General features: G+C 39.8%; 1 protein-coding gene across 10 annotated transcripts in view; it reads right to left on the reverse strand.

Moving 5' to 3' along the window:
• ARID1B (AT-rich interaction domain 1B) overlaps positions 1–17,037 on the reverse strand; it is a 327,313-nt gene that overhangs the window by 62,569 nt on the left and 247,707 nt on the right. For 9 of the 10 annotated variants that reach the window (XM_065057320.1, XM_065057323.1, XM_065057318.1 and 6 more), the window contains one exon: positions 4,985–5,164. The exons of the other annotated variant lie outside the window; for it this stretch is intronic. In XM_065057320.1, coding sequence (XP_064913392.1) covers positions 4,985–5,164 — 180 coding nt within the window. The remainder of the gene's footprint in view (positions 1–4,984; positions 5,165–17,037) is intronic. 10 annotated transcript variants of the gene reach the window in all.

Here is a 17,037-nt window from a genome sequence, read left to right on the forward strand (position 1 = left end):
CCTATCACTTCTCCTCCCCCTGCTCCTCCAGGCTCGGCCGCTAGCAGCTGACTATTTTCTGTTCTGCTAGCCATTCCCCCCACAGCCAGAGTTTTGGTTGCTGAGAATCAGAAGCCACACTTCTAATTCAACGTATGTGACAACAAACTGAAGGGTTCACTAGTTTCACACTGCTCTACCTAGTGTTAAAGGTTTAAAACACAACTCAGATGTTGCTCTGGTTCTCCAGTTGCTTTGTGCAAGAAAAAATGTAATGCAGCAAGATGGTGCATATGTGCCGCTCAAAGATTACACATGGCCAGTTAACACATTTTATGTACATGCTATTGGTAATGCTGCTTCCCGAAGTGAAGCAAATTCCATCCCTGGACTAGCAGACCTGATATCAATAATCACTGGGAGCTACTGTCAGTCCAATTTACACAAAGCCCATTTGCTTTGTCAGTTAGGGTATGCGAAGTGCGGTCCAGCCGCATGCTTGGAGGAGCAAACACCAATGCTAAACACTATTGTTGTTTTGATGTTATTTTCAATTGGGACAAAAAAGTCTCTTCTTTCATGTTTTGGTTTCTCCAGTGTAAGCACAACACAGAAAAAACAGTGGAATCTTCTCCATAAAAATATGTGACTCAGTTAAAATAGCTCATCATCATTCATCTCCAGGGATACAGGTCCAAAAGCACGGGGAAGCGGTATCTTTTCAGGAAGGAAAATAAGTTTAAACGTTTTTTCCATGTTTCTTCCCCCCCTAAGCCTTTCCTCAGTACCTCAAGAACTACCTATTATTATACCTTTCCTAGACCACAAAAAAAAGGGCAAAATAAAAGCCAAACAAAATACGAGAGGAATTGCCAGGAATGAGGAGTGCAATCTTATTTCCATGTTTCTCTAATAGATTAGTAATTTGTTGGCAGTGGCTTTGACAGAAAACAGATGGATGCAGCATTAAACACAATGAATGCAGCAGATGCTAGGCCAGCCCACATCAGCTGGACGTGTCAGGCAGCCAAGTCCAAGAGCCCACACTTTTCAAGTGGGTACAAGCCTGGCAAGAGCAGCTGTACAACACTGCTGAACAACTCCTCCCCTCCATATCCAAGGGATTTTTGGTTCCAGCTCCCCCTCAGCAGAGTAGAATTGTACCCAGAGAGATGACACCGAAAACCAAAGCAGCAAATGGAATCAGGAAGAAAAAACAAAACAAAGCGAAACACCAAGAGTGTAATGAAGATAAAATACAAAAAAGCCTACTAACAATCTGCCAAAGACAGATGTGCATACTTGTTGCTGACACTCTGGTCCACTTTGTCCAGGTTTGCTGAACAAAGTGCTCTGACATCTTGCCATTTCTAAGCAAGCCCAAAAGAGGGAAATTTGCGAACTACCTGCTAGTTTTGCTCTCTGCTTTAGAGACACAGGTGCGATTCACAATATTAAAAATAGTATCTTAAAATCAAGTTTTTCTTGTACAGACAATTGAAATGTATTGTTCTGAATTCCTCTGAAATTATTTTACCTAGGGAACTTCAGTAGATACACTTGCTATTTAAGTCTTAACTCCACAGGCTGTAGCATATGTGGGTCTGGATTCTGAGGTCCAGACTCTTGAGGTACTAAATGCATCCCATTCTGAAGATGCTACCTCTTTAAAAAGTAGGATTAAAACCAGCGAGACCTAGAAAGCAAAGTGCTTTTGTGAAATGAGTCCAACAACATTAAAGATCACAAAGCACAAATACCCAATTCATATTACTTCACCACAAAAAAAAAACAACAAACGGGGGGTTTAACGTTACTGTGAAGTTCTGTGGTTGTGGTTCAAAGATATTCAGTAGTGGTTTCTCTCTTTGCTACACCCAAACAGAACAGTTTTACTGCTGAATTAGTGCTAGAGTTAGGTAAGGTTATGGTTGGACTTGATGATCCTGAGAGTCTCTTCCAACTGAAATAATTCTATGATTCTATGAATTAAGTAGGAAAAGTCAGGGAGACAGGGTGCATTTCTGATACGTTCTACTGATCCACAGGAAGTTTTATTCTGCCTCAGTCTTAAAAGAGCCAACTGACTACAGCATCTGACTGCTCTCCAGAGTGCATTTAAGGGACATTTTACTGTGGCAGCAGTTTGATGCTCGGGTCATAGACCAGAGCTTCATTAGCCCCTGGGCTAGATGTTGTCCAAATGCAAACCAAAGAGACTGTTTTATCCTGTAACAACTGCCATCCTCGCTCTGCTTTTTTTTTTTTTTAATTCTTGAGGGCAGGAAAATGCTGGGATTTAATACAAAATTAAAACTAATGTTCTGTACTGCATGCTGCTGTGTTGTATCACAGACACACAGAAGCGTGGAGCTAAAGCCACTTTTCATTTTTGCAGGAAATGGTTTCACAGGATTGGACTAGGTCCCCAGTACAGAATTGCTTCCTGGGAAAATATATTCTACTCTTATTATAGATCTAAGTGTCATGTAAACATATGAAAACCAAATAAATCAACCATATCCATGAAACGGATCATTCTGCTCTCATGAACTGTGGGCTAATTCCTCCAACCCAAACTTACTGGTGTAGTCTTGACTATGGTGATCAATTCCACTGCAGAGAAAGGACACGAGCCCTGAGCCAACAGTTTTCAGGACAACACACAGTGAAATCTGGCACTTAAAGCTTCATGTTGCAGAATACTTTGACACATATATAAAAATTCAAGCAGTCTTGTCGAACTCAGCCTATGCTTAACAATATTCTGGCAGAAGGCCTATGTGAAGCAAACACAAAAAGCAAATAAAATCCTTGAAAATAATTTTAGTTTAATAATTTAAGAACTCTGTTGCAACCTAGTTAATTTTTAATATATTTGCTATTTTGGCAATAAAAGGCAAATGGGGTAAGATTATTACATATTCGTCATTGCTGGCATATAATTGTGCTTTGTAAGAGGGTATATGAAGAGATGAAATTACAGATTCTAGAACCACAGAATGGTTTGGGTTGGAAGGGACCTTAAAGATCATCTAGTTCCAACCACCTTGCCATGGCCAAGGATGCCTTCCTCTACCCCAGGTTGCTCAAAGCCCCATACAGCCTGGTCTTGAAAAAATTTAAAACACTATTAAATCTAGGTGAATACATGACATTGAAATATCACCATCTTCATTCTAGGATTTTATTAATAGTGACATTAGCCTGGTGAAAATGTAGTGTTCTTCTGCTCTATTTGTTACCTGCAAAGCTGAAAGTCTACAGGGCCCTAATTTTATGATGACCGGCGCACAGGATCACCGGTACTCTCCAAGAACTGGCAGAAGAACACGCTTTTCATCCATCACGCTATTCACCAGACCCTTCTGAAACGGCCTGTTAATGACAATGATGCTCATTTTCTTCCTGCCCCTCAAGTTCACTTTTTAATAGCCTTTTCTTCCTGACCACGACCCATAAAATCATTACATAGGCACTTTCATCTACAGAGGGAGGAAAAGAACTGCTGAACTCAAGCAAAAAAGAAAGTGGTATTCCGCATGTTACTTAAATGCATTGATTTAGTACAAAAACCTTTCCATTCAATCAGTGTGGATGGCTAATGTTTTACTGCACTTGACACCCACTATTCCCAGGGTTCGGAATCTCAGCAGCAGCAGTACAGCTGGAAGTCAGGATAGCACATCATAAATCCACTGGATTTTTACCAGTTAAGCTAGTTGCTCACTGTGCAGATAAAAATAAGCACTTGGACAGCATTTTATGGCTACAAAATGCTTTCCAAATAAAAGGAAAGCACTAGTCAACTGGAGTTAGGTAATTAATCTTCACACATGGCTATAAGGCATTACTAGCCCCATTTCACAGTTAAGGAAAGCAAAGCAGAGAAATGAATCTACTCGCCTAAGTTGAAAGATGGTGTAAAAGGCAGAGCCAAAATTAGAAACTGGGAAATCTTGGCTTGTAGCCCTGTGCTCAGAATACTACAACAAATGCGACCCAGAGATGAAACAGAAAGGAACACTGCACAGTGCTGCAAGGCTCCCTGCAAACAAACATCAGAACTAGTTCTCAGAAACTCCGGAGACTAAAATAACCATCCTTGTCAGCATGGGCAAGCCACCGAGCCCTTACAGAATTTCCCATCACTAGCTCCCGTCCTTTTTGAGGATTTTAAGTAAGAAAGCAATAGTAGGAAGTGCTGAAATAGAAAAGCTTCTGTATGTACCTCTAAAGAAAATACTGCCCTTTATATATTCTGCGGCTTGACTTCAAGTTCATTAAACCCCTAAGCAGATGCATACTTTATAAAGGTTATCCATTGATGGCAAAACAATAGACAAGTTCAAGGATGTATGGGTTCAATGTCCAGGGGCAGAAATAGTGTATGCTATTTTTTAGTCTTCCAGCAATTCTGTCAAACAAGCAATATAAAAGGAACTGTCTCTCTCACTCTGAAGGGTTAGTTAAGATTCACAAACCGTATGCATTAGAGCTCAATATTATATTCCCACAGTCACCACTATATTATTATGTTCGTTAGAAGACTTTAACCCTCACAGTCACCACGCAATTTCATATTGGCCTTGGGATTCCATCTAAGAAAAGAAGTCCTATTTTGGGATTGGTGCTGTGACCCTTATTCCATGCTCGGTCAAATGCGGCCTTGTCGTAGAGATGACACGCTTGGGCTCCGAAACAATGGCCCTGGCAAAGCAACAGATCCATCATTTCCTTGCCCAGTTTAAGGTTGCTATTTTTATACAGAGAAAGGTGCTAATAACAGAAGCAGCTTCTTCCACAACGTGCAGCTCCAATTCTGAATGACAGTTTTGTATGTTTAAGTGTTTTTCTGGGGGCAGTTTGTTGTGGTTTTTTTCTTTTTTTTTGTTTGTTTGTTTTTAAGAAATCATATACCTACCTACATACACTCTATGTACATATATTTTTTACAAATATATATAATTAAAATTATCATCTGTATTACCAGCAAGCATTTTACCTTGTGGTCCATACTGGCTCATCTGGGGCCCATAAGTACCACTTGAATTACTCTGCTGAAAGCTACCAATTCCAGGATGCACCTGGCCTCCAGGTGAGGGGTGTGGTGACATGGAAGGTCCAGTTTGCTGAGGTCCATACTGTGACATTTGGGGGTTCCTCTGTATGCCTGTCATAAAACCTAAAGGGGAAAAAAGCGCCAAAGCAAAAATTAGTATTCAGGTAACTTTATTTAAGAGATCTTTGGCATTAACAAAAAAACAACCCTCTTTAGTTATTTTTAGACTAAAGATACCCAGAAAACTGCTATTGTTTATATGAACAGAAACAAATCCAAATCAGCAAAGCTATCTCAACAATCAAAACCTGTATACAGGTCTCAAGAACTCTTACTTGAAAAGGAAAGGGCAGTCCTGCCTAGTTACAAGTGGCTGCTGATTTTAAAATTAAAGAAAACTTTAGGAAAAAAAAATAAAGGCAATTATCTGCATTACCTATTAAGTAGTACGGAATTTGCCTGATGACTTATTGTGGTGGTATCATAACTTCCAAAATTACATGTGGCTACCAAAATGCATAATGTAAGCATATAGAAATCCACTGTAAATAATCCTATTGCCCACAAACACTCAGGATCTAAAATTTCCCTTTATGTGAAGACTTCTAATATAAGCCAGAAAAAAATGTCATTTTAGTATGTATTTGTGCTCTAGATCCTTCTTCTTGTCTGTGCCCAGCACACCTGTATTGCATTCTCTCCTTTTTCCCTTTTGTAAATGTAGTAATGAATCCAAATTTAATTTAAGGTTCAAAAGCTGCAGCAAGAGACCTAGTGAAGACCTAGCGAGATGATCTTGCACCTCCTTGTGCCCAGTTCTTTTGTGCTATGAACAGCTCAACCCACAATGTGCTAAAACTCTAACAACTGAAAGGTTTGGCAGAATATACACAGAGTTGTCCTGATCTTTGTGCAAGCCCCAAGACACAGGATTTGATCACACCTGAACCTCCAAGGCCCCTCAAAGACCAGCTCTGGAGGGAGCTGGGCCACATGCATGTGGCACAGCAAAGAACCAAGGGTGAAATGGCGGCTTGGAAACTGGCCTGTACTGTTTGGAAAAGTCCACACTTCTGCAATGGAAAGCTCATATGACCTTCTCCACTTGGCTTTACTTTGAAACAGACCCTTTCGATTTTTAGAATAGTTCAAACTCTGCACACAAATCTTATTACAAAGCCTATGCCTTCTGCCGACAGTGCTGTAACTAATTTAGAAACCTAATACAATTGTATGTCTGTATGAAATAAATGCTCACATTCCCAACACACATACACCATATACATCACACTCGTGGGATCCATTTAAATGAAAAATTTTGTACTGGTCACACTAAGTTTTTTATTATAAAGATAGTAAAGTTACTCTTGTATCTAGTACAGAAGTGAGGGTTTTCTGTTCACTGTGGGCCTTTTAATCTATATGAGATAACTTTCCAAACATTGTGCTAGTGATAAAGGTTTTCGGCCCAGTTATTATTGCGGGCAGTACTTAATACCACAACGATAGATGACATGCTGAAAAGCTATCATTTGCGTGGGCTGTAGTGATTTCCAGTAGTGATGCAGAGGGACTGGTGGTTGTTGAATCTAATGGAGAACATGGACTAATGTCTAATGGAGAATATCAGTTTTAGCCAGCTCTGCTGTGTCAGAAGGGATCCTGAAGGGACTAGAGCAATAAGTGAAATAAATGTTTCCACTCAAATGGCCTCTTCTTCAGGAAACTTCTATTAATCCGTTTTTGTGGAGCGGACTTGTGTGGCTATGTGTAGAGTCATAAATAAAACACACCGGGATGACTCCCTGGCCTGCAAAGCCATGTGGCACCCTCATGTCCATCCAGCTAAACCCTTCCACGCAGTCCTGGCAGTCTGTTATGACTCCTGTGCGCAGTGCCTTGTGCTGCCTCATCCATGCCCGGGGTTGGGGCTCAGTCAAAACCAGGCCATGGGGCACGCCAGGCATTCAACAGCAGAGATAGCCGTGGGAAACTACTCAAACTCATGCTCCGGTTTTAGTTTACAGAGATGTTCATTAACACAAGAAGAATGGAACCGACTCCTTAACAGCTTTTGATGTGAGGCATGAGTTTCATCATCCCAGAGAGCATGAGATCCCTCAAATGAGGTTGGCTTTGCTGTCTTCTCTTGAGCATGGACAGGTAAAGAATTCAGAAAAAAAGAAGCTTGAAATTCAGGAAGAATATCTGTGCCATATCACCTTCTGTCACTATCTGTACGGTATGTTGAAGCATGGTCTTAAAATAGGACCTGCTCCAGCTTCCTTCCAGAGAGCAGAAGAGTCATTTCAGCTATAGACGTGACATGGAGAAGAAAGCAAGATCGGGTTCTTACTGGGATCTGAATTTCATCATGAGAAAGAGAAGTTTATTCTCATTTACCTCCGTGAGAGCCCAGTGAATGTTCAGAGATCAGTGCATGAGTTTGAAGTGCTTCAAATATTTGCAGAAAGCTCAGATGTCTTAGAGAGAAAAGGGGTTCCTGGCCAAACCATTAACATTCTTGCATCATAGAGAGAAAACAACATCACTCCTAGAAATCTTATCAGAAATGAAAGGGAGCAGCTGGCATACATTCATTTTTCCTTATTTACACACATTTTCCCCAGTGTTCGTTTTATAAGACATACAAAAAGAAATAAATTTTCTTTCCAGAAAATTAGATCTAAGATAAAGTTTATTTTTGTAAAGAAGGGAAGCAGGATTACATTAGAGCTGCACTGGAGTAAAGCTGGTGGAGTGATTAAACAGCCAGACTGCATCTCACACGTCAACTTCTTCGACGACAACAAGGTGGGGTTTTTTGTCTTTTAAATAAAATGCTGCAAAACAGCCACGAATAAAGACTTTAAAGATTGCAATGGCAACATGTTCATCAGTGAACAAGTATTCTCCCTTCCTTTAATATTAGTGATAGAAGAGCTACAGATGCTGCTTTACTTGCCAACACAACAAGAGATTACTTACTGAAAAAACACGTGAGTGGATTTTGGCAAACTAAGCTATTTCAGGAATGGCTGAATAAAGTGAGCCTGCCAGAAGTATTCTCTTCCTTTTTTGTTATTTTTTATACTACATTTACATACCTAAAGAATGGTTGTCTTTATTGAAACACAATTTAAAGCTGTAGAGTCACCTTTGTGCTTCTTAGTTCTAAATGGAACAGTAGCATACTATTAACCACCAGAACTATAAAAAAATACGTTCAAATAGAACACATGTACAACATTTAAAGATGGTCAGGTAGCATATTTTCTTCTTTCTTTTTAGCAAAATGTAGAGAAATGTTACTAAATAGGTAAGGCTTATGACAGAAGTGTTTCTGCTCCTTTGATAAAGGAAAACACAGAAATGAAGCTTCTGTTGTCCTATATAGTATTAATATTGGGTAATACATATCAAACAGCTAATACTACTTATTATGTGTAAAATCTTGGTTTTCCCTTATCATATTTATATACAAACCAGATGAACAACAGTAAATTATTAAAGTTTCATGAAATTATGCACTAAAGTTGTCTTAATTACATTTGCACACCGACCAACACAAAATCATCTGTTTGCTGAATATAATCTCCTTATCACCAACCACAAAAAACACCCACTGAATGTTCTGGGTGTTGCTGCAAAATCTGAAATGGATTTTTCTGATATTTTAAAGACTTGGCTTGAATATGAAAAAAAAACCCAAACACCTTTCCAGGAAAGCAGGAGCTCCAACACAAAGGAAGCGGCAGCAAAGTACCAAGTTATTGCCCATCAACTGATGCACAGCAACTGTCTGCTGGCACACACTGAACCCGCGGTCAATGAGAGGTCTTTTGATCTAGCCAGGAGTAGTGCATTGATTTTCATGAATGAATTAAACCTGAAAACACATGGAACACTTAATCATTTTAAGCTCTGGAAAACTTTGGAGTTTACAGCGATAGCAGATCATAATTAGATTACACATCTGATAAATAAAACATGAGGAAAGACACAACTTGCAACAGTACTTTGTAAAAAAGAACTTCTGTAAGATAAAGTATATCAGGCTATCGCTCTTTCTAGAGCTGAGCTTAATGACAGAGCACAGGACCAAAGCCATTGAGGAGCTCTTCTGAGTTAGGAATAGGGAAGTTTCCTTGTTCAAGGGCTAAAAAAGGGGCTAGACAGGCTTATTACTCTGAAAATCATGGAATAAGGAAAGCAGAAACAGACTGGATGCATTTGCCAATCATCAAATAATTAGAGAAAAATAACACGAAATTATCTACTTACAAATCAGCTAAAAAAAAAAAAAAAAGTGAAAAGAGATATTTTCCACTACCTATTAAGGAAAAGCTTGTGTGCGGGGGAATCACACAAATTTCCAATGCTTAGTATGTCAGCAAGGCACTGGCCAGCACCCTTGAGAAAAAAGAGCAAATGTTTGCACACCCATGACACAGTTTTTGGCTGACTTTCCTTCCTCGGATGCTGTTTGGGCTGCAATCGCTATCTCACGATTTCCACCAGAGAATACAACAGAATTGAGATGGATCTAAAATGGCAACTCCGAAACGTAGCTTGTCCATGGGTAAACAATGCTGAGATAAAAATGGCAGGGCAAAGCTAAGCAAACAAAACCCAATATTCCGTGCAGTGGATATAATAAAATTTGGCAACCTGTTAGCAGGGCAGGATGCTCAGGAAGGTCACAGTGAGACTGAAACTCTGCCCGGCCCACCCATCTCGGATGGCATGGACAGCTCAGGAAGTCTTTGGACTGGTGACCCACATCTGGGTTTTTGCCCAGTTAAACGTGTCCCCAGTCAGCACCTCAGAGCACTGCAAGGAAACATCCAACAGAACAAGATTCGCATGTTCATAAAGTGTTTCAGTAACTGAATGAGTTCACTACTCTTACATAAACCTGGTGTACCAGGACCCTAAATATGCAACCAGGTTGACTGCAAGGACTGTTGATGGTGCTGGAACAAACATCTCCACATGGTGTGGTCAAACCTGGAGATGAGCAGCTTACAGACCACAGGAGATAAGAAAATACTGCTGGGCCATTGCTTGTGGGGGGGACAGTGCTACCTGGTCACAAACTACTGTCACTGGCAAAGAATGCCATGGCACCTCCTTAAAATATACATTTAAAACGACACAGTGAGAGGGATTTAAATACTGAAAAAAAAAATTCTAAGGAGCCAAACATTATATAGAAGTCTAAACAACTAACAGGAATGAACAAACTGGAGAAGGTTTGACCCATGTACCAGAACACAACCCAAGTAAATAAAGTGAAACCCTGCGGGTGGCATAAGAAAACTGGCCTCCAGAGTAACAAGCACAAGATTTCTTTACGTTCATGATAATGTACTTTCCTCAGCTCTTCTTCTCACTTTCCAGAAGCCAGCCTTACTTAATATGCCCACCTGGACTGGTTACAGCACATATGAAACCTACATTTGTCATACCATGGAACATCCGACCTAGTAATATACACTACGAGGTGATGGATTGCTGAGCATGAGTAGATCAGCTTGTAGTGTAAACCTCATTTAGATGATGCAAATACTAATTCTCAGTATTCCTGTCCAATTAATAGGCTGGTAAAAACAAAAACAAAAACAAAAAACGCCTTCACAAACAGATGGCAAACAAGATTCTGATCCATATTTAGCACAGCTAAGTTATAGCACTGCACCAATACATTATCTTTGGATGGCTCTGGTATGAACCTGTTCCAAGCAGCCTCACTGACAGGAGTAATACTTTGGTATTAAATATACCAGATCTTTGCTAATATCCCTGGTACTGAGAGAACACTTCTGCTGACAAGCAACTTCGGCAACTGAAGGGTAGCAGCATAAAAAGAAAACGTACTGAGACCACTGACATCGAAGAAATTAAAAGGCTTATTCTTTAGCCTCTAACAAGAAGGTTAACAATCTTCTTGATACTTGGTTTTTACTCATACAAAAGCTAAAAAAAAAATAATTAAAAAATCCTCATTTCTTTGTCCAATCACAATCGACTTTTTAAAAAGTGCCGAAGAGTTTTTAGGAGAAAGCTCTTTGTTGTTTCCCCATGAACCATGAAAAAAAAAATTAATTTCTACATTGAGCTCTTCTTCAGCCCACATAAGAAACCTCGTTGTCTTCTCCAAGTCCATCAGGGTGTCACTAAAAAGCATCTGAAATCTGGGCCAGAGTAACAGTGACATAGTTTCCCGTTGGCACCTGGACATTTTCATGTTGGCATCTACTAATATCTGCAGAAAGACCACCACATTTCTTCACACTCATTCAGCAAAGGATGTTTCTTTGACTACGTGACACAGCAGTTACAGAAAACATCGCCTTAGCAAAATCGGGGCTTCCTGCAAAGATCACTGCAGTATTTCTTCTTTTCACACAAGGATCAATGTTCTGTTTAAGAAAAAGTGCTGGATTGGTTTTATTTTTTTTTTTTTTAAGTATTTTCTTATTATGCCTTAATATCTCTCTTAGAGTCTCCACACTGTTTATTTGTTTGACTGCTTCCCTTCACAATGTGAATAGCTTTGGGGAAGATGGAAACTAATGACCTCGCTAAGGTTTTAACCCAGACCCCCTAGTGTTTTACCAGCTGTGCTATTAGGTTAACTGGCTGAATCTCCTCTGCCTCTCTCTCTGATATTACAAAACCCAGTCTATGTATAGCATGCAATAATGTTTAAATTTTTCCCACCCCTAAACCTCCCTCTGCTACTGCCTGGCCTTGAAATTTGTATAATCTATCATTGATAAATTAGAATCTGGGGAAGGATCAGACAGATTACCCAGATGGTAGCTGGGCAAGAAATATCTAGCCTTTCCTAATGCAAACCTTGCGTAATGCTCTCTGATGTAAATTTTAAGTGCTACACCGAGGGCAGAGAAGTAAAGACATTTGTGGAGATGTCGATGCACAGATAGAACAAAAAACCACTGCTCCCGCACCATTTTAAACATAATTTGTTACTGTATGATGCCTTACACAAGGTGCTTTTAATATATGCTCGGAAAATCAGGGTAACAGTGAACTGTAGTACAAAAGCCCCACACGCTGCCCTCTCAGTTGCTCTGGAAGCAAATCCTTGATTTCAGTAGGTGGCTTGGGCTGTTGGAATTAATCTGAGCAGCAACATGAAAAACACGAGGAATCCATCTGCTGTATACAATTGACACTTGTCTGAGTTTCCCCAATAACACACATATTTGCCAAAATCATGGTGGAGAGCAAAGAAGGAATGGCTTTTTTCAGAATGTAATGTGCAAGGCCTGTGGACTTAATGGTCTAAATTTACTGTTTGAAAAACTTACCCTCCCTGGAGACTCCCATTCAAAGCTTCCATGGATCAACTCAGATCTTCCTTTTAATGAAATTAATATATTGGATACCACAATATATATAGATAGATTTTGTGAACAGGACTAAAATACACATGGTGTCTTTTCTGTCTTGCGCACACATAAAATAAATAATAATATTTTTCAAAAATACAAAATCAGCATGTTGCCCTCACTTCCAAAATGACTTTGCCTTGCTCTTATTTTACCACGAGTTACAATTTACTGATTCTTTCCTTCCTCGATTTGCAGCTGTTCCCTGACGAGCATTTATTCTGCAGCCTTTTGGGATCCTTTGGTATGGGAACTATCCAGTGATAGCTATAATATATACATTATATAGATTTCAGCTCACTGCCCTATATATTAAATTAAAAAGACATAAAGGGTCTGAGACCAGAAATTCTTTATTTTTAGAGAAGCTTCATAAAAAGTGTAACTGAGGTACTGAGGGAGCAGAGCGGCCTGGAAATGACTGTGCTGTTAAACAGGCAGAGCACCGGCACTCCTGGTTTACAGGCCGTGACGGGAAGCTGTCCCAGGGACAGGGATCGTCCCCAGGAACTGTACATGGAGCCTGGGAACAGGAATGTTGACTGTCACTTCATCAAGTTCTTCACCAGCGGCTGCTTGTGGCTGATCTTCCTCCGAGCCCAGAGGCAGGGAATCTGATGGCTGCTTAATGAAGTCAGTGGAAACTTTTCTATTGAGAAGTCTCTCTGCTAGCAAATACATAAACTCTCTCAGAACAATTCAATTCTGCTCCCTAATCTCAAAAAGAGAATCCCCAATTTAGTTTTAAAAAAATGAAATAAAGATTTATCGCCAAGTACAACAAGACTTCACATCAGCATGAAGAAAGCAACGACCAGCTACTAGTATACAAAATTTACTTGGGAGACCTGATTCTGGGTTTTGATTGCACAGATATTATTACCTACTTCAAATCCTACTTCTGCAGTTTTCACTCTCCCAGCATGTCTTATCATATGTAAATCATACCTTTTCCTCTTTCAGTTCTTCTTGCAGATGGCCAATACTGCTGTAAATTTAGTGTAGGCCACAAATAATCAGATCAACCTAAAGCTGAAACTGGCTCGTGTATGTTTAAAATCCAAGGACAGTCTGAAACTAGCACCCTGAAATGGCAACTGATTTTTTTAAGAATTAACCTGGTTTGGCAGAGTAACATCATTTCTAAAACTTTTGGGCAAGAAATGCAGGTCTTCCTGCAAAGCCTGAGACAGACAAAACTACTCACTCCCACAGCTCAGAGTGAGAACCAGTAACCTTTCATTCCAAAGATCTCAATTACTAGTCAAAGTAGACATACTGTAAGCTTTTTTGCTGTGCATTGCTACATGATGTGGTACACTACAAACAGGTAGAAAAATGGGGGTCTTGAGTGCTATTGCAATTAAAACAGCAAAGGAAAACAGAGTGCATACATTTAAAAAGCCTGCTCATCACACCACCACTACATTTCAGTGCACTACACTTCCACCTTTACAATCAAATTAAAAACACAGTGGTAAAAAATAATGATGGCCTGATCTTTTTTTAAAGACTGTTGATAAACTTGGTGCTCACTAACCTGAGAAACCAACATAACTTTTTGAGTCACCACAGAAGTTGAGTGCAAGTCTGTACTGCATGGCTCCGTCTTCTCACGCAGATCAGCTCTGGATGTTCCAATGCATCATGTTCCTGTTTTATTGTATGACTTGAGATGAAAAATGGATATTTTACAGAGCTAGCCTTGCAACGAACTAACTCCTTGTAAAGATGTGACAGCTTCAACTAAAGCCTGCTTTTCCTCCTTATGTGACACACACTCTTCTGGCTTTTGTGGGCACAATTCCTCTAAGCCCAGATTTCTGAAGATGAAGATTTCCTTCCAGCCTGGCACACTGTTCCTGCGTACCAGCTGGCGCTCGGCTCCTCCGCACTGACCCACCTGGAGAACGTGATGTGCAGAAGAGGCACTCAGACATACCCGTCTCTGCACTCAGTCCATGTCTCAAGCATCTTTCTTTAAGAGCCTGAAACACTTCAGTCTACACCAAGTAAACTTATTACCAAGTCTGATTTAGCCTTAAGTGCTGTCATCGTTAACATAGCAAGCAGAAGAATTTTAATGACAAAAATAATTTTATTCTCTTGTTCAGGGGTGTCAAACCCATTTTCGCCGGGGGCCACATAAGCCTCGCGGTTGCCTTCAAAGGGCCAAATGTAATTTTAGGACTGTATAAATGTAGGAGTAGTTATGTTTATATATACATTTATATATTTATACATATATTTATACATTTGACCCTGCTCTAGTTCCTCAGTGCTCTGAATAGATCCCAAATCCCCAAATGAGAGCAAAAGACATATTCTCAGGGAAAAGCTCTTTTTAAAATCTAAAAGCAAACTACAGTATCTTTTTTGTTGCAATAAGAATTCTTGGATCTATTTTCTTCCTTTTAGTTTCTTTTTTAAGGAGAAAATAGATTTCAGGGAAAAGACTCTCTACCATCAAATGTCAGTATTAAGCCATAAATCTGATCAGGAACTGTAGGTGCAAACCACCAGATTGGTATTCTGTGCCTTCCACACCCACAAAACCACTCATATTTTGTTAGAAGAAAACACATGACAGCGGAATTTATGTGATGACAAAGTACAAATAAGCAAGCTCAGAAAACAGTTAAGGGGGGTAAAAATACCTATATGAAATCTAATGGGCAAATTAGGAAATTGTAGTTGCAGGAATTCAGTTGCTGCTTAGTGTTTATAGGGAAGCACAAAGAGAACATCAAGATGCCTGATCACATCCCATCTGTTACTACCTCTTGCTGGATAACATCTTGGCTGCCAAAAAAGCTATTTAAATTTACTACATTGCAGCTACTGATAAATATCACTTCTGTGAAAACCTAATACTAAGTGAGGACTAGATCTGAGGATAAAGCTCACAAGCCGTTGTGTCAAAAAGATCCAGATTTTGCTTAATATAACACCTGTACTCCTACAAGCCTTCAGTTTCTTACTCCCTGTTCCTGTCTGTGATATGTTTTTAATAGAGCATTCAGCTGTACAACAATCCTCAAAAGCTGGATCATGTCAACAACAGGCAGAAATAAAGCTAGAAGGGAAAGAATGACATGAAAAAAAAGGAAAAAAAGAAAAGGTACTGGGAGGAAGTGAAGGAGAAGGGGAAGGCTACTAATTCAACAGTTTTGGAGGTGTGTACTCCGGGCACTTTGCACATAGAACTGACAGGCACAGAATTGTGCCACGAAACTGCCTCCAGCAATAGAATACATTTTCCAGCACATCACAGCAGCTGCAACGGCATCAATTCTGCTTGCAATCCATGTCCAAACAGAAAAGTTCTCAGTGGTCCTATTTCAGTATATCTCAAGGACTAATTAAATCCTCATTACTATCTTCTAATTATTCCAGTGCTCTGGGATTTCACTGAGCAAGTCCCCAATGGTGCATTAGATGAAAAGGGTTAAATAACCTGTGTTGATTTTGAGACTCCAGATCTATTTCAGACCTTTAGCATATCATCAGCATTATCATGAATATTTAACTACATACCGCTGTGAAAATTATAAGGGGAAAACAATTAAAGAATTTTTTAAAATTAATTCTGACCCATATACATTTGCACTAATAAATAAGGCTTCTTTAAGTAGCCCCATTATGAGAGTGCTTACTAGAGTAATAATGTGAAGTCATTAACTGGTTCCATTAAATTCAATGGTTTTCAGGAGCTCCCAATTCACTATTTTAATATAAGACTAAAACCTGACATGTACATATCCAACTGGATAAGCATGAAAAATACCACTTAAAAGTAGGTAGGCTTTCTAAGCTTTTTCGAAATTATGTAAGGAAGCATTCAGTTCTGCAGGGGTAAAAGTGCGTATTTCAATAATTACTGTGACACATATTTTCCTGTTAGTGTTTGCATAGGTGAGTATTCACATAGGCAGACAGACCTCTCCATTAGGTTACAGAAGTAAGAGTATGAGCATAAGCTAATGGCCAGGATGGACGGCTGCTTTTTCACACTGCTGCTTCAGGAGACTGATTTAGGGGGTCAGTTGGGATACGCTGGGTTTCTATTTGAACCATACAAATAACTTCTAATCCAGTCAGCAGTTTTGGCTACTAAGCACATCCTCAAGTGACTATACACCTCCATTATCTGCCAAATGGTTATGACAACTGTGGTATCACCACTGCCCTACCTCTGGGGGCTAATGTAACTAGAGTGTATAAAAAGCTCTGACTTCATTAAACACACAAAATCAAACCCCTACTTTTGATCATAGCAAAGAAAAACCTGGAGTAGCTACATCAGAAGCAAAGAGCAAAACATGCATTCCCTTTCCCCTCAAAAGCATAGCAAGTTTCAATGACTAGCTTAATTAGACTACATTTTCATGTGCTGTCCCCCAGGTCATGGTAATCGCTGGGATTCAGCAGCAGTGAACTGCAGGTGTAGGTGAGCAGCTCCTGCTTCCCCAAGAGACTTCTGCCCCCCCGTCCCGTGCAGCCTGCTCCTGCTGCCTCTGCCAGCCTGTTAAGGTAAATGGGCCTTACTTCAGGTCCCAGTACTTTCAAAGACCT

This window comes from Columba livia, chromosome 3, assembly GCF_036013475.1.
Source record: "Columba livia isolate bColLiv1 breed racing homer chromosome 3, bColLiv1.pat.W.v2, whole genome shotgun sequence".
Classification (NCBI taxonomy): Eukaryota; Metazoa; Chordata; class Aves; order Columbiformes; family Columbidae; genus Columba; species Columba livia.